The sequence below is a fragment of the Petaurus breviceps genome, unplaced genomic scaffold, assembly GCF_028583685.1.
Source record: "Petaurus breviceps papuanus isolate PSGF00001 unplaced genomic scaffold, PetGlider_PUasm1.0 91133, whole genome shotgun sequence".
Taxonomy (NCBI): Eukaryota; Metazoa; Chordata; class Mammalia; order Diprotodontia; family Petauridae; genus Petaurus; species Petaurus breviceps.
Window position 1 is genome coordinate 29,839,707 of NW_027187419.1, and position 25,416 is coordinate 29,865,122.

At 37.9% G+C, this 25,416-nt stretch overlaps 1 protein-coding gene across 5 annotated transcripts in view; it reads right to left on the minus strand.

The window, feature by feature from the left end:
• Positions 1 to 24,446, minus strand: part of AMOTL1 (angiomotin like 1) — a 254,555-nt gene extending 230,109 nt beyond the window's left edge. For 2 of the 5 annotated variants that reach the window (XM_069080085.1, XM_069080083.1), the window contains exons 1-2: positions 24,228 to 24,446; positions 828 to 913 (exon numbers count right to left, since the gene is read on the minus strand). In XM_069080085.1, coding sequence (XP_068936186.1) covers positions 828 to 912 — 85 coding nt within the window. In that variant the 5' untranslated portion in view covers position 913; positions 24,228 to 24,446. Of the gene's footprint in view, positions 1 to 827; positions 958 to 24,227 lie in introns of all 5 variants that reach the window. The other 3 variants (XM_069080084.1, XM_069080082.1, XM_069080086.1) reach the window with 2 other exon arrangements.
• Between the last annotated feature and the right edge of the window lie 970 nt (positions 24,447 to 25,416).

The following is a 25,416-nucleotide window of genomic DNA, read 5'->3' on the forward strand; positions in this document are numbered from 1 at the left end:
ATAAATTTCCTCTACCTATGCAAGCTGGCACCTTCTCTGAAAGACAGACTCTAAAACTGTCTGGAGCATTGAGAGGTTAAGTGATTTTCCAAGAGTCACACAGTCAACAAGTGACAGAATAAGATTCTGACCCCAAGGCCAGCTCCCTATCCACTGCCACCTTTCCCTTAATTAGATCTAACATGCTTTCCTCATGAAAATGCTATAGGACAGGTCAGGCAAGTATAATCACTTTTATCTTGAAGATGAGGAAACTGAGGCTCAAAGCCCTTTATATGGTGTGCTTAGTCCCACAGCTATTAAGTGGCAGAAGCAGGATTTGAATCCATATCTTCCAACTTCAACCCTAGTCTTATTCTTTGTCTGCTTTGCTAATGTTGGAACTTCTAGAACAAATGTTCTTAATCTGAAATCTGTAAACTTAAAAAAAAAATACATTTTAATGGGGGTGGCTAGGTGGTGCAGTGAATAGAGCACTGGCCCTGGAGTCAGGAGGACCTGAGTTCAAACCTGTCTCAGACACTTAACACTTACTAGCTGTGGGACCTTGGGCAAGTCACTTAATCCCAATTGCCCTGCCTTCCCCCTCCAAAAAAAAGCATAAAAAATTTTTGATAACCAATTGTTTCCTTTTTAATCCTATATATTTTATTTTAGACATTTAAAATCATTATTTTAAGAAAGCGTTCATAGACCTCACTAGACTGCCAAAGGAGTCCACGGTCCCCCAAAGTTTAAGAACCTCTGATTGAGAGTTTAGTACTAGAGTCATATGACCAGAGGAGAGAAGACAGCAGGTGGATTAGGCAAGTGGAAAGCTACCCTACCTGCCCTTGAACTTGCGAAATGGTGCATTCCGGGATGAGCCAACCTATGACCTTCCTCCAAAGTCCATTTGTCAACGAGGTCCATCCTGTCAATGGAAGTCTTTTATGAGCAGCTTGTCAGACTAGTCTCCTAAAACCAGAAAGTGAACACACAAAAGAGGGAATGAATTCCTATAACTGTGCTTTTAAGGCGGGTTAGGGATTCTGTCAGGAATATAGTCAGTTTCTGGTTCATTAAGTTGTCACCATGGATAAAGAGCTTGTGACCATTCTGATGCCTACACTGTCTTGGGATGGGGAAGAGGGAAGGAGCTCAGCTGGGATAAGCAGAAAGGCAGCTCTAGGCTGAACAGAACTTCACTTACTTCTCATATTCTGTGGTAAACCAACCCATACAGACTTCTTAGAAAACCCCACTCAGTACAATATCATAATTTTAGAGGTGCAAAGAATGTCTGAAACCTGCTAGTGCAACACCCTCTTTTTACAATGAGGAGACTAAAGACCAAGGAAGTCAAGTGGCTATGTAAGAAAGAAAAAAGAAATTCAGTATCCTCTAGGCATGCTACTGTACCCCTCCATGAACCTCACCTGGGTTTTCTGCTTATACCCTCCCATTCTTGTCGTTGGCCTAATTAGTGGAACACCATTTTCTCATTGTTCTTTCCTCTTTTGGACTCCAGATTCCACAAATACTCTAACTGCAGGCCTGGGCAGAAATACAAATGCACCCAATTTATATTTCATCCCAGCTCTTTCCCTTAGCTTTAGCAGGGAGGCTGCGTCCTGGTGAAGCCTCCAGTGTGAATAAATTCTGTGTTTACTCTCTTCTACCACTAACTCTCACTTTATTTTTTTCTCTGACTGCGCTGTTCTAAGGTCTGTGTTCTCTTTCTGAAGGTGGAATGATGTCAGGAATGAAATCATGGGATTTAATGCTGGAGGGTACCTTAAAGGCCACCCACTCTTACCTTCTCATTTTATACATAAGGAAACTGAGGCCCAAAGATACTAAATGACTTGTACACCGATTGATTTCCCTGCTTCAAGTCTCTCTCTCTATCCTCCTCCAATAAACTGTTCAAATTGATCCTTCTTAAAGCACAGGATTGACGTTACACACCAGCACCTCCCTTTACACACACACACACACACACACACACACACACACACACACTCACACTCACCAAAGTCTAGTTATGCCCCATCACCTCCAGAATCACATATAAAATCCTCTTTGGCATTCAAAAGGCTTCATAACCTGGTGCCCAAATTCCAGTCTTCTTATACCTTACAGACCCCGAGGCGCCTTGCTGCTCCTCATACATGACACCCCCATTCCTGCCTGAGCATTTGCCCTGCATGTCTCCCATGTCTGGAACTTGTCCTCTTCTCCTCCTCCCGGTTTCCCTGGCTTCCTTCAAGGCCCAGCTAGAGGCCCACCTTCTGCAAGAAGCCTTTCCTAGTCCTTAAGGTTAGAGCCTTCCCTCCGAGACTATCTCCAGTTTATCCTTTCTAGAGCTTGTTTGTCCATGGTGGTTGCATGCTGTCTCCCCCATTAGACATTTCATTGTCTCCCCCCATTTCAAGTTTTCTTTTTACCTTTCTTTGAGTCACTAGCACTTGGCATAGGGCCTCACACATAATAAGTACTTAATAAATGTTTGTTGACTTACATGAACTGATGCTACGTGAAAGGAGCAGAACCAGGAGAACATTGTACACAGTAACAGCAACGTTGTACAGTGACTAACTCTGATAGACTTGGCTCTTCTCAGCAATGCAAGGATCTAAGAGAACTCCCAAAGACTCAAGGCAGAAAATGCTATTCACATCCAGAGAAAGAACTACGGAGTCTGAATGCAGACCAAAGCAGACTATTTTCACTTTTGTTATTGTTATTGTTGTTTCTTTCCCATGGCTTTTCCCTTTTATTCTGATTCTTCTTTCACAACATAACTAATGTGGAAATATGTTTAGTATGATTGTATGTATATAGCCTATATCAGATTGCATTCCATCTTGGGGAGGAGGAAGGGGAGGGAAGGGGGAAATTTTAGAACTCACAATCTTATAAAAGTGAATGTTGGAAACTAAAAATTAATTAATTAATTTTAAAATATTCTAGTTGACCAACTATAAGGTCACCCAGAACTCGTAGCAGTGCCCAAATCTGAACCCTACAAACTCAGTCTCCAAATCCAAGGCTTTTCCGATTACATTGTAGTTCTGCTTGACTATGTCTGCCCTTTTCCCCATTTAATATTGCTAAGTACATGGTTATTGATAAACAAACATTTTTAAATGTCTTCTATGTTTCGGGCACTATGCTTGATGCTAGGGATATACAGACAAAATGGTTCATCCCATTCTGTTGGGATAGATTGCACCAACACAATATTCACAGTACCGATGGAGACTATGAATATGCCAGCATAATTCTGAAGCATAAAATATAATAGACTCTCCATGTATAAGACAGAAGCAAAACATTTATTCAGACACCAGAAAGTCAAATCCCAACACCAGAAAAACCAAATTCATCATAGCAACAAAGAAATCTATATATAATAACACTGCAGAGAGCAACACCATCCCAAAGCCTTCCCACAAACAAATACTCACAAGCCTAGCTGCTTCCTTGCCTACATCCTTGCCTGCCATCCCTCCATTCTAACTGCTCTGACTCCCAGCTTCCTCCCAGCTCTGTTTCACCCTTCCTGCTCCAGAAAACTCCTCCCACCACAGGCTCTATGTGATTACATTCAGCCTATTAAAGGGCAGGGAAGATCTTCAAATTACCATGACAGATAGACAGTGGAATCAGAGATCATAGGATTATACATAATAGGATTGAAGATGTAGAGCTGAAATGGATTTTTGAGATCATCATATTCAGTACCCCCTTGTATTTTGCAGATGAAGAAACTAAGGCACAGAGAGGTTAAGTGACTTGTTTAAAGTCATATAATTAGGGGCGGCCAGGTGGCTCAGCGAGTAAGAGCACCGGCTCCAGTGTCGGGATGACCTGGACCAAATCCGGCCTCCGATACTCAGCACCACACCCAGAAATAACTGGCCGTGTAACCTTGAGCAAGTTACTTAACCCCGATTGCTTTCAAAAAATAAATAAATAAAGTCATATAATTATCAATTATCTATGGTGAATGTGAACCCAGTTCTTCCTGCCTCCTAGTCTGGTGCCTAATCCACTGTATTGTGGCACTTTTCACACACACACACACACACACACATATATATACACACATACATACACATATGTACTTATAGGTGTATGCATATGTATGCATACATACATACTATACACACATACCCCTATAAGGTAACTGGGGAGAGGGAGGAGAGAGTGCTATTGACTTGAATTAAAAGCTAATATTACATACTATAAAAAGTTCTAGAACATCAAGGAAAATGATGAAAAGAAGTAGTAAGAAAGGTGGAATAGAATTTCCAGACCTTAAACTAAATTAAAAAGCAGAAATCATCAAAATTATCTGGATTTTGGTTAAAATATAAAGGTAAATCAATGGAACAAACTAGACAAGAAAGAATCAAAAGCAATGGAACTCAATAATCTAGTGTTTGATAAAAACAGAAAACATAAATTACCTAGGAAAGAATTGTCTATTTGATAAAAGTTTCTGGGAAAATTGGAAAGCAATCTGAAAGAAATTAAACTTAGACCAACATCTTACACCATATTCTACAACACATGCTAAATCAATATGTGGCCTTAATATTAAAGCTCCTATTATTAAAAAAAAATTAAAAGTAGATCATATACCTCTCACATTTATGGGCAGGAGATGCATTTCTAACCAAACAAGAGAAAGAGGCAATTACACAGGATAATTAAAATTGAAAAGTTTCTGCAAAGACAAAATTAATGCACTCATGATAAGAGGGGAAATGGTTGAATGGGGAAGAAGGGGGAATCTTTGTATCAAAATTCACTGATAAAGGTTTGGTATCCAAGATATATAAACAACGAACATATATATGTAAGACTAATCACAATTCTATAACATATAAGTGATAAAAGGATGTGAACAATTCTCAAAAGAAGTGCAAAGTATTCACAACCACATGAAAAAATGCTCCTAATAACTAATAATAAGAGAAATGCAAATCAAAACAACCCTGAGGTTTGACTTCACATTCCATAAATTACAAAGATGACCCAAAATGGCAATAATCAATGTTGGATGTGTAATGGGGTGATAGATACACTATATATTGTTAGTGGAGCTGTAAATTGGAACAATTACTTTGGAAAACAATTTGAAATTATGCAAATGTGACCAAAATGTCCATCCTCTTTGATCCAGAGATTCTATTACTGGGTTTATACACCAAGGAAGCTATTAATAGGAAGAAAGCCTCCAAGTAGACCAAAATATTTATAGCATGACTTCTTGTGACAGCAAAGAATTGGAAAAAAAAAGTTGATGCCTATCAATTGGGGAATGGCTAAATAAAGTATGCTACATGAATATAATTGAATATTACTGTACTGTAAGAAGTGATGAATATTATCAATACAGAGAAGCATGGAGATATCTATATGAATTAATAGCAAATGAAGTAAACTGAGCCAAAAAATTTATACACAACTACAACAATATAAATGGAAAGAACAACCAAATACACACAAAATCAAAAGTGAATGTAGTAAATTTACAAAGAAATGCATAGTTTGAATGAAGAGATATGAGAGAACACCCCTAACTCACCCCTTCATGAAGGTAGAAAGTCTACAAGTGCTGCACATTGCACATGTTTTCAGACTTTTTCAATGTATTAATCAGTTATGCTGATTTTTTTCTCTTTTCCCTCTTTGCCTTTAAAAAGTACTTTTTGTTACATGGGATGGTACTCTTTGAGGGGAAGAAGAAGGGAAAATGATATTGGTGAATGTAATGAAATACTACAGTGTGATTAGGATTGCTATGTGTGAGACATATAAAGCAATATGAATAATATAAAGTCAGATAAAAGGATGGAGTGCCCAGTAACTATGACTGAGGATGGATAGACAGAAAATGTTTTAGAAAGTGGAAAGTGATACTGGTGATGTAAAAAAACAGCAAAAGACATAAAGAAAAAAATTTTTAATCCAATATTACATAGAATGTTTGACATGTAGATGTGCATGTGTTCATATGTATATGTGTGCATGGATGTGCCATAGATCATGTGGGTCTGAATATCAGAGCCTCTTTATATATGTACATATAGCATATATAATATTTTTAATTTATTTTTTATTAATTACATGTAAAAATAATTTTTAACATTTTTTAAAATTTGATTTCCAAATTCTCCCCTTCCCAACCCTTTCTCCTTCCTTGAGAAGCCAAGAGATTTAATACAGATTATACATAATGTAAAATATAATTTCCATATTAGCCATGTTACAAAAGAAAGCAGACCAAAGAACAAAAACAAACCAAGAGAAATAAAGTTTTTAAAAATAATGAGTGATTTAACTGTAAACATGTACGTTTGAATCCGGCTCTGCCGCCGACTGTTTATGTGACCTTGGGGCAGTCCCTTAGCCTCTATTTGCCTCAGCTCCCTAATGTATAAGACAAGGATAGGGATAACACCTAACTGTCAGGGCCGTTATGAGAATCAGAGGAGATGGTCTATGTGTGGGACACTTTCCAAAAGATTCTCTGTCTGTCCATGCTCAGTCATAGTTACTGGGCACTCCAGACTTTTGGTTGTCCTTTTTTCCAACTTTATATCATCCATGTAGATCTTTCCAGATTGCTTTATGTGCCTCACATGTATCAATCCGAATCATAGTGTAGTATTTCATTGCATTCACGCTCCACAATATATCTGGTCACTCCCCCATTGTTGGACATTTAGGTTGTTGCTGTATGTATGTAACTGCATTTAATGTTGCTATGAAAATGTTTGTATAGATTTTTAAAATTACACTTTTAGGATGTAATTCCCTCATTTATTTACATTTTCTCATTTTACATACGTAGTTATAACTACATAAATGGAAGAAGAATGGAAGACAGAGCATTTGACCAGAAGTCCAAAGGCCTGGGTTCTAGTCTCAGCTCTGCCACACCCTAGTTGGGTGGTGCTGAAGAAATCACTTAACTTTTCTGAATTGCAATGTTCTCATCTGTGAAATGAGGACGATAATGATAATATCACTGGCCCTGTCTACCCTACCAAAGCCTTACTTCAAGGCCTCTCTCTAGTGCAGAGTTCACCCTGGCTGTGCCAGTGGAGCTCAAACTCTGGCAGGTTCTGCCAAGCAGGAAAGGCCTAATGATGGACTTCATGCAGAAGATCACATGATCATCAATTTAGACATGGAAAGACCTCAGAGGCCATCAAGTCTAACATACACACACCCAATTTACAGATGAGAAAAGGTCTGGGGCAAGATTTGAACTTAAATCTTTCCAACTTCGTTATAGAACTATGTACTGCACTATACTGCCTCTCATATCTATTGCCTAAGGACCACCCTGGATAAGTTCAGAGAGGCTCAGCAGCAGATTGGTCACAGGATTATGTTTTTTTTCTTCTTTCTTTTTTTCTTTTTGTCACATCAATTCTTAAAGCCCATCTCTAGAGGGTCATAATCTGCTTTTCTAAAGGAAGGCTCCTAACTAATGAAATTATACAACCTTATACAATCCTCACCATGAAGAAAGCTATTTATAAACATTTCAGTGCTGTATAAACGTGCAGTCATTATTAAGAAGATGGCCTTCACATGCTCACTTGTATACAAAGATGACCGTGCTGATTCAGCAGGGCACGAACTCTGAATTATTTTTTCCTGGAATTACAGCAGGTCTATGCTAAATAATTCACAACTCCTATAGTTTCCCCCATGCCTCCATATGCCTGTGACCAATAATATGATGCAGGATATGGGGGGCTAATGCTTGAGTGTACTTTGTGGTGGAGTAATGAGGTTTTTCTCTGAGTAAGGCTAACAGACATCATTGGGACTCAAACTCATGACCCTTTTCCTGTTAGCAGCATCCTCCAAAACTCCAGTGGTTCCATGATCTCACCTATTTGAATATTCCCTCCCACAATCTTTATGGCAACCCATTCATGTCTGCCCATCCGGTAGGACACACTCCATGTTGGTCACCAACATTCTGGAGGCCTTTCTTGCTTTCTCCTGATACTCTGAAGATGCTAGTGGAGCACTTGGGAGGCCCATGTGTTTCCCTCATGCTTGTTATGTGATTGATCCACCTTCTTTTTTATCAGATAGTTATCTGATATTTTTTCAAATATTTATCTGATATTTTATCAGATATTTATCTGATATTTTATCAGATATTTCCCTGATCATATCCTTTACCCTTCTTCTTTGAAGCTTTCTAGTTGTTATGTGTTACAGCCTGCTTAGAACCACCGTGCATCTCTCCATTGCCCTCTATATACTCATTTTAGCTAATTAATAATAATAGCTAATATTTATTTTGCCCTTTAATGTTTGTAACAGACTTTACATATATTATCTCATTTGATCTCGACAATCCTATGAAGTAAACACAGTTATCATCTTCATTTTACAGATGAGTAAACCAAGGCTGTCTTGCCCATTCACTTCTGGTAAGTACCTGAAGCTGGAATTTAGCTCAGATCTTTCTGACTCTAACTCAGGAATTATTAACCCTATCCAAGTCAATGACCCCTTTGAAAAAAAATATATCTTTGTAGAATGTATAAAAGATGTAGAATTGGATTCCTTTATAACCCTATATATTTTATTTTATGCAGTTAAGAATATTATCCTTAGAAGAAGTCCATAAACTTCATTAGATTGCTGAAGGGGTCCATAGAAGAAAAACACTTAAGAACTGCTTAATTCTTAATTCTCAATCTACTCTATCAGACTGCCTCTGAGACTATAAAATTCTTCAGTAGCTACAGTGTGCCGTGATTTGCAGATTTATGACATTAACAGTATGCTTTAATAAAATGAGCTAACCAGGCCAAAAAGGCCACAGACTCCCACTTTCTGCCTGAATGTACAGTAAGGGTAGAAACAGCTCTCCCACAGTAGGGGAGCATCATTTATTTAGCTGCAAGGGGCAGGTAATCAAACATCATCTCATTAACACTGCTGCATGCAGTGACCAGGAATAGCTGTGTCTTTGTGTTACAGAAAGCATGTTTTACTGACTCACCCTCTTTGGTAACAAGTTTCCAGAGTATGTTCTTCCCCCTGGCTCCAGTGGCCACACTGCTGGCCCACTGATAACAGATATGCCCCATGATAATATCTTGTGCTTACGTGAAGTCAGGCTCTGCCACACATACGATTTCTTTTATGAATCAAAACTACCTAAGCTCATCATGAGTGTATTATTAACTTCAACCTTCAAACTCCTCTGGCTGTCCAGATGGTTGAATTTCATGCCTGGCCTAGGAAAAGCAGAATACAAAGTGTGAAATAAAATTGTACTCAGCTAGGATATGGAAGGAAGATTTGGATCAATCACACACATTATTGCCATCCTGACTTCATCACCTGTCCTACAGAAATCTTTGGGAGTTCTTGTGGTTTCAAAAATGTTGACCAGGGTTCAGAAGACTTTGGCCATGGAAAACATGGGATCATAACCTACACAGAATAAAAATCATAGCTTACATTCACCTACCACCCCATAGCTTACAAATTACTTCACTCAAAACAACTCTGAAAAGTTGGCAGTATCTCTCTTGGAACGAAGTATACATACCAACCATTCAGGTAAATGCCCTGGATGTCTGTCTCTAGGGAAGGGAGAGGCATGTACCATCTGCCAGGTGTATGGGGAATAGGTTTTTCCTCATAGTTCCCAGAAATTAAAGAACATGCATGCCAACTAAGCAACAAAAAATTGGGGAAATTATTTGAGTCCATAAATAATATGCATATTAGATTTATAAGCATAAATTGACTAAGATATTTAATATTTTAAAGATCTGAGTTTCATTGGTATAGACCCTCTATCCACTAATGGAAATTATCACCCCCAAAGTCTTGAGTCACTGTAGCAAAGAAATAGAAAAAGGACTGATAGGTACAAAGTTATTTACATTGGCTCTTTTTGTACTAGCAGATGATTGGAAACTAAATGGGTGCCTAGATATTAGGGAGTATCTAATAACTTGTGGCAAATGAATATAAATAGAATATTATTGTGCCATAAAAACTGTATTAGGAAGAAGAGAACCTACAGTAGAATGGGTGAAGAGGCAAAGGAAGGGATTAAAAAAGGGGAAAAGAAAGAAGGAAATTTTGTGTCAGTAATGGTAGCAGGTACTACTGATGAATACTTCTATGGGAAAAGAGACATACTCTATAGAGGAAGATGGAGACCTTACATAGGTATTATCTGTAAGGATGTTGTACTTAGAAGAACCACTGATTCTATTGCAGGAAAAGGGAAATCAGAGTTTCTGGGAAAAACTGACACCCAGAAGATTGGGAGAGTGTGGATCCAGGAAAGAAGTTTTGAGGAAAACAGGAGGCAAAGTTCAATAATGAACTGCACACTCAGGAACATAGGAAGATCCATACCATAGGGCAATATTTTCTCTATTACATGCAGGAATTGGTATTTCTGAGAATAGGGCACAGTGGAAAAAATGGGGGGCCAGAAGGTAAGATCTACAAGGCAACAACAGAAACTATTTAGAAGTAGGAAGCCAAAATAGGTGCCTTAAAAGTTTTAATTCCATGAGGAATACAGAGAATAAAGGACTAAATATAAAAGTTACTAATTAAAGAACAAAAGTCTAGAATAGTCTGAAAGAGAAGATAAACAATGAAAAGAATGAGGGAAAGAAATACTTTATTAGGAAAAACCCACAGAAAATTAAAAACTTAAAACTAATGAATCAAAAGTTGGAGGAAAGGATAAAAGGGGGTGTTCTGCTTGAATACTTAGTTGAGAGGGGGGAAAGAAGGGAAAGAAATGAATAACTTGATAAAATCAAGAAAAAGCAACTAATAAATAAAACTTCAAAACTAGGGAAAGGAATAGCAAAAGGGAGGGGAGACAGGTGTGAGGATGAGGAAAAATGAGCCAGTGGGAATTAAGTTGTCTTAAAATGAATTAAGCTAAAATAAATGAAGAGAAATATAACTGTGTTTACAGAGAAAGAGAGAGAAATCCTAATTGGGTTTTTAAAAACCCTAATTTTAGAGACAAATATAAACCTAAATCTTATAACTTTATATATAAATAGATAGATGGGATAAGCAAACAAAACATCACAATATGTTGCTTTTAAGGAACACATATAAAAACAAAGACATGCGTGAATAAAAATGATGAGATATGGGCGGCCAAGTGGCCCAGCGAGTAAGAGTACCGGCTCCAGTGTCGGGATAACCTGGGGATCGAATCCGGGCTCTGACAGAAATAACTGGCCATGTAACCTTGAGCAAGTTACTTAACCCTGATTGCTCAAAAAAAAAATGATGAGATAGAAAAAGTTTTCCTATATATCAAGTGAATCCAAAAGAACAGTTGTGTAGTCATGCTATCAAAGAAAAAAAAATTCTAAACATAAAAAAGAAAAAGAAGGAAACTACATTATACTGAAATGAACTTTAGACAATAAACCAACATCAGTACTAACCTGATATGCTCCAAATGCTTTAGCACCAAAATTCACAAAGGAAATATTAACTGAGCTATAAGACAACATAGTAACACAAAACTGACAGGAGGTTTCAATGTCTCTCTCTGTTTTAGATACATCTAGCAGAAAAAGTGAAAAATGAAGAACTGAAATAGTTTGAGAAATGGGAGATAAAAGACTTAGAGTCTTCTAAATGGGACTGCCAAAGAATATACATATTCCTTAGTACCATATGGAACTTTTACAAAAATTGACCACTTCTTAAAGCACAAAAATATTGCAAAGAAATGTAAAAAGACAAAAATAGTAAGTGCATCCTTTACAGACTATAACACAATTAAAAATAATTATTATTTCAGAGCACCAGAAACAAAAGAAACAGACCCAAATGGAGATCTAACAATGAAATATTGAATGTGTAGGTCAAAAAACAAATGATAGAAACAAATAATTATGCAAAAGAAAAATTTTAACATACCAAAATTGCTTAGTTGTAGATAAAATACTCCTCAGGAGGAAAAAATATCTACGATATAAATTAACAAAAATAAAAACAGAAAGAATTGATGAACTGAAAGTGCACTTTAAAAATTAAAAAAACAAATGAACAAACATGAAATAAACACAAAAATAGATATAAAATTAGAGGGAAAATAGACAAACTGGGAACTAAAATTACAGAGATGATAAATAAAACTATAAACAGGTTCTTTGAAAAGACTAATAAAATTAATAAACCTTTAGTCACTCTGATTAAAAAGAAGGGAACAAAAAAATCAAATTAACAAATGAGCAAAGTGAAATTACTACAAAAAAACACAGAAAAAATAAAAAGAATAATTAAAATCCATTATATATAATTACATGCTAACAAAACTGAGAGCACAAAAGAAATAGAGGAATACTCTGAAAAATATAAAATGCTCAAACTAACAGAAGACCAAATAGAGTTCTTAAGTAACCCAATCTCAGGAAAAAAATAAATAGGACTAGTTATAAGGGAACTACCAAGGGAAAAAAAAACTAGTAAAAAGGGAAAAATTCCTGGTCCTGATGGATTCATGAAAGAATTCTATCAAACTTTTAAAGAATAATTTGTTCCCATACTATACAAATTATTCTTTAAGATTGGGAAAGAAAGCACTCTGCCAGAATTCCTTTATAGATGAATTTAGTTTTAATACATAAGCCGGCGAACAATAAGATTCAGAACTATTATAGATTAATATTGCTAGTGATATTCATATAGATACATAACATTTTAAAATAGTAAATAAAATCCTATCAAACAGACTATAGTCATTTATCCAATAAATCATTCATTATGACTAAGTTGAATTTGTTCCAGGGCTGCAAAGATTGTTCAACATTAGGAAAACATTTGGAAAACAATCAACATAACTAATCAAATTAAAAATAAAAGCATCCAAAATAGGAGTAAAGAAATAATCATTTATTAAATGCCTATTATGTGCAAGGCACTGTGTTAAGTACTTTACAAATATCTCATTTGATAATAATAGTTTAACAACATGATTATTTCAGCAAGTGCAGAAAAATCCTTTAAGAAAGTATGGCACTTATTTGTGCTAAAAAGAATCCTAAAAAAGTATAAGCTGCTTTATAGACATTATCATCTTTTAACCTCACACAGTAAGCGTAGGAGGGAAATGCTACAGGTGCTATCTCAGAGGAGACTGAAGTTCAGATGGGCTAATTGCCTTCCCCCAAGATACGTAACAGAGTTAGTAAGTAGCAGAATGGAGCTTGTGCCCAGACTGTCAAATTATGAGTCCAAATGACACTACCTCTATTTGATAGAAATAGAGGTGTTGATTAAATGTCAGCAGCTACCATTAGAAAGCAAAGGACAGTCTATATGCACACATTATCAGAGATTTTGGATAATGCATCGTTCCTGGGGCAACTAGGTGGTAGAGTGGATAAAGCACAAGCCCTGGGGTCAAGAAGATCTGAGTTCAAATTTGACCTCAGACACTTATTAGCTGTGTGACCCTGAGTAAGTCAACCCAGTTTGCCTCAGTTTCTTCATCTGTAAAATAATCAGGAGGAGGAAATGGCAAACCACTCTAGTCTCTTTGCCAAGAAAACCCCAAACAGGGTCACGAAGAGTCAGACATGACTGAAACGCCTCAAACAGCAATAATAATTGTTGGCCTACCTAACTCATATCATACCCACACAAACACCAGAGCTTCTGATGACAAAGGACAATAAATGGAATGCTGACAGAATCATAGTTAGCAATTTCTGTGCCTGGCCAATTTCCACAGCCCAGGGAATACAGTTTCCACATGGGGCCAGAAACATGAAATGTATTCCCAAATAACTGTGATTCAAGACATGAAAATAATATAAAAAGCTATTGAGATAAATTTGATTGAATGGAAAGTCGTTATAACAGTTGCTAACAGTTGCCTAAATTCTCAGAGCTGGAAGAAGCACCAGACGTCATCAAGCCCTATCCACAGGATTGGTAGTTCAGTCTTCTCTCTTCTGTACCACATGGGCCTTAGTATGTCTCCCTCCCACATGAGAAGGGAAGTTACCCTTGCTCTCACTCAGGAAAAGTATTGTTGCTTGCAGAGGGAGCATGAGAAAGGGGATGGTTGGCCTGGAGAAAGAGGGAGCAAAGGCAATGTTCTGGGAAGGGGATCACAGAGTGGGTAAGGGATTCCTTTATGAGATGGAGGAAGGGAAGTAGAAGGAACAAACAGGCTTCAGTCTGCTGCCATCAATGGAACAGAATCTTCTCTTCCTCACATCCTTCTATTCTGCTAAAGGAGTATCTGTGTTCAATTTTTGCGCTCTCTAAATTTCCCACCATGGAACAAAGCCCCAGTGACTCCAGTCTAGTTATGGCTCTGCATACAGATTTCATTCTTGGGCCCATCCTGAGTAATATGGTAGGGACTGTGTTTTCTTCTCTTTTTTTGGAGAATTCAGTGGTTGGGAGAATCAAAAAACTACCTCCATTCATTTCTCAAGTGAATTGTGTTGCCCTACAATTCAAGGGAAAAGAATAATAATATCTTAAATTTTATAGCACTTAACAAAGCACTTTTACATGAATTACCTCATTCAGGACTCCCAGTAACTCGATGTATTAGACAAAACAAAGATTATCATTCTCATTTTACAAATAAAAACCTAAACCTCAGAGAGATTAAATAATTTGTCCAAGGACATATAGGATCCGGAACTAGAATCCAGATCTTCTGACTCCAAGTTCATTATGTTTCCCACTTACTCATACGACCCTCAGCTGTCTTTGCTTTTTTGTTTTCCTTTCTTTTCTTCTTTTTCCTTCCTTCCTTCTTCCTTTCTTTCTCTGTCTCCTTGTATTTCTTTTTTTACAATTCTCATCATCATTTATTCAGTGCCAACAATAGACAATAGAGATAAAAGACAAAAAAAGGGTTCCTTCACTCAAGGAGATCATATTCTACTGGGAAACACAACAGGTACACAGTCAAAGCATAACCCAAGGTAACTGGAAGCAAGGAGAGGCTGCTAATAACTGGGGTTGAAAGAAGGGAATTGGGAAAGGCCTTATGTAGTTGGCAGCACCTGAGCTATGCTTCAAAGAAAGAAGATTCTACAAACTGAAGGTAAGGGTAGAGTGCACAAGCCTGGGGGAATCACTTGTGCAGAGGCCATTCATTCATCTACGTTTTATACAGGGAGCAGCTAGAAATCCAGCTTGACTGAAATGCAGATTGTATGAAATCAGACCAGAAACACAGGTGGGAATCAGAAAGCAAAGGGCTTTAAAACACCAGGCTAGGGAGTTTCTATTTAGTCCTAGAGGTAATAGAGAACTATTGAAGATTTTTGAGTGGAGGGCTAATGGCATGGTCAGAACTTATGTTATAGGAATATCTATTCCAGAGCTAGATGGAGGATGGATTTGGAGAGTAAAGAAACTAGAGGCGGAAATGAAGGAAAGAAGGAAGGAAGGAAGGAAGGAAGGAAGGAAGGAAGGAAGGAAGGAAGAAATTGAGGGGTCAAGTAATATGATAGCTATTATACATATGAAGTCATGCAAAGCATATTTCCATAGCATTTTTCATGATGAGTCCTTTGGAATTGTTGCACATCCTTCTACTGATCAGAATAGCTAAGTTTTTCATAGTTTATCATTACAATATTGCAGTGTACAATGTTTTTTCTGAAACCATCCCCTTCCTCATTTCTTACAACACAGTAGTATTCCATCACAATCATATATCACAACTTGTTCAGCCATTCCCCAATTGATGGGTATCCTTCCAGTTTTAAATTCTTTGCCACCAAGAGAAATGCTATAAATATTTTTGTATATATGGGTCCTTTTCCCTTTTCTTAGATTTCTTTGGGATCTAGACCTAGTAGCAGTATTGCTGGGTTAAAGGACATGTGCAGTTTTAGAGTACTTTGGGAATAGTTTCAAATTGTTCTCCAGAATGGTTAGACAGATTCACACAATTCCATCAAGAATACATTAGTGTACCTGATTTTCCACATCCCCTCTGGCCTTTATCATTTTCCTTTTCTTTCACATTAGCCAATCTGATAAGTGTAAGATGGACACTTCAGAATTGATTTAATTTGTATTTTTCTAATTATTGGTCATTTGAGCCTTTATTCATATGACTATTGATAGTTTTTATTTCTTCTTCTGAAAATCATCTGCAGTTATTTTAAATGGAATTTCTCTATTTCTTCCTGCTGTGTTTTGTTGGTAATATATGGAAATGCTAATGATTTATGTGGGATTATTTTATATCTTGTAACTTTGCTAACGTTATAAAAAGCTTACATTCTAATGGGAGAGAGAACATGTAAACAACTATGTACATATCAGATACCTACAGAGTAGACAGAAGGAAATCTCATAAAAGAAGGAAAATGACAAGAGGCATTAGCAGCAAAGGAAACTTTCCTAATAAGTTACACTGAGTAACCATTCAAGTTCAGTCTTTCAAATAATTTAGTTAAATATAGTAATCTAATATGTAGTAGGAGATAAATATTAATGACAAGTGAGTATGAAATTCTTGACCCCCTTTCAGGGCATGACACCCAGAGCATTCCTATTCAGGAACAGATTGGCTTAATTGGCATCTGAGGGCCTTTCCAACTCATGAAATCAGACGTAGGCAGCATAGTTTAATACATAGGAAAAACATTCAATAGAAAAGGTTTTCAAACTATCAGCAACACACCAACAGAATTTCCTTAAAGTGTATTTGGACACGTTCAATAATAAGAACAATAATAACAATAATAGTAGCTAGCATTTACATAGGGCTTTAAGATTTGCAAAGCATTCTACATATGCTGTTTCTTTGTAACCTTGAAACACCACTGAGAGATAGGTGCTGCTATTATTCCCATTTTAAGTTTAAAGGAATTGAGGCAGGTGAAGTTAAGTGACTTTCCCATTAATTTATTTGGTGCCTCCTAATTAGGAGCCATTAAAGAACTTTTGAGCTGGAAAATGATGTATGCAAAGGGATGTTTCCGTTAGATTAATCCAAGTCTCTCCACAGTCTGGTTCTCAGTTTCCTCTCCATTCTTATTTCTATCTCCCTTATACTATTCCTCTGCTTTGGCCAAATTGGTCTATTCATTGTGCCTCGGTCACATTGCCAGGAAGGCAGGAAAACACAGTAAGTGTCTGAGGTGTTATTCAAATTCAAGACACAATAGTGAAAGAAATATTTGCCATGGATGAGTGGCATAATTTTTCAGTTAAATTCAATAAATATTTTTTGCCTGTGCCTAGCTCTATAGGGGCCACAAAGAAGTAAATTTTTACCATCATCATAATCATCATCATGTGTAGAGTACTTCAATAGCCACTAGAGGTACACCGAGGTTTAAAATATAAAATCCTTCCCTCAAGCAGTTTCCAGTCTTGTTGAGGAGACAAAACATAGACATAAAAAGATAGCCAGCAATACAAGGTAGCCTATGTATTGTGACAAATAAAATGTCAAGGTCTGAGGAAGTTGGAAAGGTTTTTTAAAAGAGGAAAGACTTGAGCTTGGCCATGAAGCATGGGTTAGACTTGGCAATTTTGAGAGGAAAGAAGAGGGAGAAGAGAGGTGTTCACAAAAACACAGAAATGGAATTGGGCAATGTGATTAAGGCACAATGAAGAGATCAATTTGACCAAAGCAGAAAAATAGTATAAAGGAGATAGTTAGAAATAAGAATGAAGAGGAAACTGGGAACCAGACTGTGGAGAGACTTGGATTAATCTTACTTAAACATCACTTTGCACACATCATTTCCCAGCTCAGAAGCCCTTTAATGGCTCCTAATTAGGAGGCACCAAATAAATTAATGGCACCAAATAAAGTCTTGATTAACTTGGCAGTGGTACATTGGATTGATTGAAGGAGGAAGAGACTGGAGGCAGAAAAATCAGTTAGGAAAGATAGGTAGCCTGAGCTAGGGAATTGGCAGTAGAAATGAAAAGTAATGACAAATAAGGATAAAGACTGCACTTGTAATTCCATTGATATAGGGAAATCCCAGGTGAAAAAACTCCCTCCATCAAAGCATGTTTGCACCTTTTCTGCAACACATAGTCTTAGAAAGTTGCCTAGAGCACTGAAAGTTTAAGTGACTTGCCCCAAGTCACATGATCAGTATATGTGGTCATTGTATCAGTACATCAGGTCATTTGGCTGACTGTCTATCCACTATATCATGACAGAGACATTAAAAAAAGGATAAGAGGAGCAGAACCAGAACTAGAATTCACAGCACCCGGATCAAATTCTGGTGATAGGAGGAGGGTGAATGGAGTGAGAGATACAGTCTGGGGCTCTTTGGGGACAACTTTCCCTACTCTGTCCTCCTTGGCAATGCTCTCTCCCAGGTGTAGTCTGGTGTAGAACTTCAGAATTTAGAAGTGTAGGTCTCCAGCCTGCCATGGATTAGGAAAGGTACACCTTCCTGACATTGTCACCTGGATCGAAGCCCCTATTGCCTCCCCTAGTTATTGCTTGGAATAGGACCTAGGGAGTGCAGGGGATGATTCTAGGCTTTGGGGTGACTAGAAGGATGATGAGAGAAACAAACAAATATAAAAGGGGAATGAAACATTATATATTGGTTTTCGGTAGAAGGAGATACCAGATACAACTAGAATCATTTAAACAGATGAACGCTAAAGCTATGACAACAGTTGGGATTTCAAAGGGTTGAGCGGCAAGAACAGAAATGTGAAAAAGTGATCTTTGAGGGTTGCTTCTGTGTAGGGAATTGGAAGAGGAAATGGAACCAAGAGAGAGAATGATAACCAGTAAAGGACGATGAGGTGGGGAAACTGTACTAATGAGAGAAATGATTATTGTAACCAGTGATTTGGGGAGATCTGGAGTTCCACCTTTTTCTATAGTCCTCATTTCAAAGTTCAGTAAGGACATTACTGATAATGAGATTGAATGAATTCTCCTCAATCTTGCTCAGACTCTACCCAACCTTCTATTCAGGTTTGAGTGGGGATAAATTCTTTGAATACATTGCCCAAAGCTAGGCTATTTAGAAGTAAATGACATAATCAAAGTTCATTAGAACAGATTTAGCTCCTCATTGTAATATTCATTCTCCCATTAATTGTTAACCAATCAGAATTGATTGACATACTGAAGAACATCCCTCTTCCAGAGGTATATAAGCCATGAGCTGCTGCCATGATTGTCTTTGACATTCAAGAGTACCACTGACCTTTATTAAAATGCTAGTATTATTAATAAAATGACTTAATTACTCAGAAATTATGTCTCTCAAACTTTTTTAAACACCACACCATCAAGGAATGCCAGAGAGAAGAGTTTTATTCAAGAAGAAAATGGTTGTCAATAATATGAAAAATTTATATATACATGGGAAATTTCATATATATGAAATACATGGGAAATCTACATCTATGTGTATAGATGTATGTATATACATGTACACAAATACATACCTACATGTATATTTTCATATACATGTATAATACAGAAATATATGTGTGCATATAAATTATATATAAGCATAATATATGGCTATATTCTTGATTACACTGAAAGGCAGACAGTTGTAGTGGACAGTATCATAGAATCACAGAATTTGAAAGTTGGAAGAGACCTGGATTCAAGTCTCATCCTAATACAAATTCAAACTGGCTGTGTAAACTCAAGCAAGATCTCTAGACACTTCAGGAAAGGGTTATTAAAAAAAAAAGCTCATCTGCCCCTGGTTAAGAACTGTTGCCCTAGGTTAGATGAAGTTCCTCTGGTGGTATGGCAAGGATCCTAGGGAATCCATTTGACGTTGTATGTATCAAGGCTACATATCACTAAGGGATAGGTATTTTTTTTAGTTACGTAGAGAAGCAAGGGTTCTTAACTTGAAATCAAATTATTTGTTTCTTAAATATTTTTGTTAACCATTTTAATTTCATTTGTTTCCTTTGTAATCAGTCCTATATATTTTATTTTATACGTGATTCAGAGGAGTCCATAGACATCACCAGACTGTCAAAGGGTGACATGATACAAAATAACATTAAGAACTCTTGCCCTGAGACTGAAAATTTTAAAGTATGCAATGACCTGAACTGGTAGAGGGAGTTTCCTCAAATCTAAGGAGTTTCTCTTATATCTATGAAATCACAGATCTTGGGACCAAAAAGATTATTTAATATTTATAATATTTATTCTCCCTCTAACCTATCAACCAACATATTTAGTGGGAAATAAGACTGGTCAGTACAAAAAAAAATCTGAAAAATGGTAATTTTTTTTATTTTGAACAAATCACTGCAAATGTGATATTATATTTTTTATTTACAAAGAAAAGTCACCAAAAAATTACAGACAGTGATTTGTCCCATTACCTTACTTTTCCCCCTCTTTACCCCATTCCATTTGAAAGAGTTGGGGGCTGGGGGAAGATGTACACATCTCCCTAGGGAAAGAGCAAGCAGAATTGCTATTGACTAAAGGCTTTGCAGGGCCAGCTAGGTAGTGCAGTGAATAGTATACCAGATATGGAGTCAGGGAGATCTGAATTCAAATCTGACCTTAGACACTTATTAGCTGTGTGACTCTGGGCAAGTCGCTTAACCCCCATTTGCCTCAGTTCTTCATCTATAAAATAGGGACACACTATAGAAGGAAATGGCAAACCACTCTAGGATCTTGGCCAAGAAAATTTCATGGACTAATCCATGTGGTCACAAAGAGTAAGATATGACTGAATGACTCAGCAAAAACAACAAAAGGCTTCCCAATATCCTCTGTTAAGGGGATTATCACACTCCAAGAAGGTTAACCTCCAGTAGTCCTACTATGCTTCTCTATGTGCTAGTCTGGTAAATACATATATTGGATACAAATTTCCTCAGAACCAAAAGGTGACAAAAGCCCTCCCAGAGGAGACCCTACAGGGCCTTACTTGCTACCTTGATGTGGTTCAGGGAGGAGGTCTCTAGGACTGGCAGGCCTCTGGAGTTTTTGAGAATTTATGATAATGTAGCCAGACTTTGAGGCAGACCCACCTGCAGACAGAGAAGGAAGGATTCCAAAAACCTGATCACTTGGGCTACAATTCTCAGAAATCTAGGTAGTCAGCCCCTGGAAGTTTCCTCTTTCTGCTGGTAGAAAGCTCAGTCAATAGCCATCAAAATGTTGGTATAAGAATATTTACAAATGCATTTTTTAAACTGTTCCTTTAGGGACTTTGCCCTGTGATTCTCAGTTACTTACCAGTTTCTAAGAGAATACTTTCCACTGGACCCTAAGATTCTTGACTCTTTTCCTGCTTGAAAGATAAGGGAGGGGCGGCCAGGTAGCACAGCGAGTAAGAGCACCGGCTCCAGTGTTGGGATAACCTGGAGATTGAATCCCGGGCTCAGACACTTAGCACCCACCCAGAAACACCTGGCCGTGTAACCTTGAGCAAGTTACTTAACCCCGATTGCTTAAAAAAAAAAAAGATAAGGGAATATAGAAGGGGCAGGCAGTGGGTGATGGTGGGGAGAGTAGTCCAAGAAGGAAGCTGAGCCAATGTGTCTGCCCATGAAGAGGGGAGAGAGAGACTGATTCAGAGATTTTTCATTGGCCTAATTAAGAATAAAATAATCAATTTACAAAATAATTCATCATATAATGTCAAAGGGACTCCCTAGTATCCTTGCAGTACCACCAGAGGAATCTCATCTAGCCTAGGACAAGGGTTCTTGACCAGGGGCAGATGAACTTTTTTTTAATATCTTGATAACCATTTTTAACATTTTATTCTCACATCTTTCCATCTGCCTATTTGACAGCTAGAACTAGATATCCTGTAGCCATATTAAATTCACTATCTCCAAAACTGAATTCATTATCTTTCCCCTATAGCCCTTCCCTCTTTCTAACTTCCTCATCCCTGTAGGTGTCACCACCATCCTCATAGCCCAGTCTCCCAGGCTCACAACCTATGCATCAGCTGCTGCTCCTCAATCATGGCTCCCATATCCAAAACTTTTCCAAGTCCTGTCAACCTTTGAAAAATCTTTTGCATGTGTGCCCTCTTCTCTCCTCTGATGAAGCCACTCCCCTAATACAGTCTCTCATCACCTCATGCCTGAATTATTGAAACAGCTTGCTGATTGGTTTCCTTGTCTTAAGTACCTAATTTATTCTCCATTCGGCTGTAAAAGTGATTTTCCTAAAATGTAGGTCTGCCCCTGTCACCCCCTACTCAATAAACTTCAGTGCCATGCTATCACCTCCAGGATCAAATATGAAACCCTCCATTTGGCATTCAGGGTCTCTCACAACCTACTGTCACACACACACACATACATACACACACACCCTTCCCAGTCTTCTTACATCTTACTCCTCTCCATGTACTTGACCATCCAGTTTAAATACAATTAAGCTTAAATATAAATGTCCCTAACTCACTATGAAAGTATAATGCCTCCTAACTCCAAATTCTGAGATGGCAAAGATATATAGATATCGCTATCTATACATATTTTGGGGGGAGAGGCAATTGGGGTTAAGTGATTTGCCCAGGGTCATGCAGTTAGAAAGTTTTTGAGGGCAGATTTGAACTCAGATCTTCCTGACTCCAGAACCCTGAACTCTAACCAATTTGTCACCTGGTTGTCCCTTTTGTATCAAAGGCAGGAGCTGAATCCAGGTCTTCCTAAGTCTGTGGCCTGTCCTCTATCCACTATGTCCCAATGCTTTTCTCTGTTCTATGCAAACACATAAACACATATGTAGCAACATACGTTATGGTTAGAGACTGAATAGTATAAATGGATTCTCATACACACATACCTTGCCCTAATGCTACTTTTAGCCCTTTAAAACTGTCTTCTAGAAATCTAAATTTCTAGAAATATTTTCTACCAAAAAAAAAAAAAAAGATAGGGGAAGTTTAAAGTCCCCTGTTCAAATGAGATCCTTTCTACCTTTTCCACACTGGGTTGCTGGGCTTCTAGGCTGCTAGGGGCCTTGTCTCAGGAGAGGAATAATTTTTCTGGCATCAGGGTATAATAATGCAATAAAGGGCCCCCTGTAATTGTCAAATATCTTGGCTTAATCATTGCTTGACTGACTCCAAAAGCTATTTATCACCTGGCATGTTCCTCTGCCATAAATATGATGTCTTCATTAAGCCAACCAAAGACTAAGAAGAGTTAAGGTAATTCAGGCAATAAGAGTGACTCATAAACAGGCTGACAATTCTACAACGAAATTCCAGTTAACTACCCCCTGTCCTGATGGAAAGATTTCATGATCTCTTTTGTCAACAAATGCACCATTAATGGGAAAGCAAAGAGTAAGGAGGGGGTCCCAAAAGCCAGAGAAGAAAGCTGTTTGCAAACCTCTTTCCTAGCCACTGAAGGGCTCATTCAAACAAAGTCTCTGTATGTTGGGACCGAGTTTGGGTGCCATTATCTTCCCAAAGAAGAAATGAAGACTATAAGCAAACTAATCAGTAAATGAAGGCTCTCTGGAGAGCTGCTGATTGTCTGGCTATATAGATAGGTGTCATCAGACTGCTAAAGGTCCTGCCAAAAATACAAGCCCAGTTTTGGAAGTCTTGGGATGGAAAACAGAGTGAACAAAACAGCAACAACTAATTGAGACCACATGGCCCTGGTTCCCCTCAAGCTGCCGCCTTGCCCCTTGCTGTTGAGGCAGATGCCAAATCTGGTTTCAGCATCCCCATGGGATATATGTAAAGTGCTTTGCAAACCTGAAAGTGCTATATAAATATTATCTATCATTATTGTTATTAGTATCTCACTCTCCCCAACTCAAAGCTAAATAAAGAACTCCATACCCAGCTTACAAACCCCAAGACCTCAGAACCAGCTTTCCTAGGCAAGAATGCTGTTTCTGCTCAGCACCAGGACCAAGGATCTTCTGAGATCTTAATCTGTTTAGAGTTGAAAGGGACCTTAGGGGTCATCTAGTTCAACCCTACTTCATTTTACAGTTGAGAAAGTAGAAACTAGAGAGGTTTGTTTGGTTAGGGTCACACAGGTGGCAGAGCTGAGATTCTAGCCCAGGTCCAAACCCTGGCACCCCATTCTGGCCTCTGGCGGGCCTGGCTGCCTCCCCATATACAGCCATGCGTCCCTGAGCCACGCATGGCCTCGCCCCCTTCTCACCAGAGAAACTGCCCAAAGCCACCCTTAAGACAACAGAGCAAGAACTTCCTTACCTCGGAAGACCATCCACAAGCAGCAGCTGTTTAAAAATAATAACAGGAAACCTTAGGGAAAAGCTGTTGGTTTTAAGAGAAGTGACTTCATTCTCAGTGCCACAGAGTTTAAAAAGAGCAAAGAGTGCTCCCTGGCTGAGCTAGTGCAGTTTCATCCAGTGATGATTCCATCCAAACAATGCAGCTGCTGCCCAGACATGCATAGGCTTCTCCAGGTAAATCAATGGAATTTGACTGTTTTCAAGGTGCTGCAGAATGCTGGAAAGCACCAATTGGCTTCTCTCGCACGAGAGGATAGAAGCTATGCATTCATTTTCCCAAGTCATATCATTATCATTCAAGAATCAAATTGTCTGAAGCGCAGTATGGAAGGAAACAGTTATTTAAACTCCCAGGAGGTAGACAGCCTCCCCAGGAGGAAGAAAACACACACTCACATACACACACACACTGTCACAACACACTCACACACACTCACACACATACTCACACACTCTCTCACATACACTCACACACACACACACACACACACACACACACACACACCACCACCACCACCACCACTACAGCCACCATGTTCAAAAGGAGGAGTTTAACATTGAACTAAATGATCTTCTGAGCTCAGGGTTTACAGGGTCCCTATTAAAGGAGACAAAGGCAGCATTTTGTCTCCTCCCTCCGCACCTTGCAAAAGTGATCATATGTATTTAATAAAATAGGAGAGGCAAAGAAGCATGTTAAAGAAAAGATGGCAGGTTTCCTTAAAGAAAGAGTAGAATATGAAATCATAGCACTGCACCTGCAATTATTAAGACTGTCCTTCAGCAGTTTTAAATTTTTATTTTGTGTATGTTTTGTGTTTCGTGTTCTGTGTGTTATTCCCCCACCTTCATCATACTCCCAGCCCCAGTTGAAAGGACAAATTGACAAGGACATTGACAAATTTAAAGAGATTTAGATCCTTGACAAAGGAGATTGTTTTGATGTCTATGTTTTTAACATTTTAAAAATATTTAATAAACATTTATTAAGACCTACTGTATGCCAGTCACTGTGCTAAGCTCTGGGGAATACAAAAAGCAAAGGACAGTCCCTGCCCTCATGAAGTTTACAATCTAATAAGAGAGACAACATACAAACTAATATATATATATATATATATATATATATATATATATATATATATATA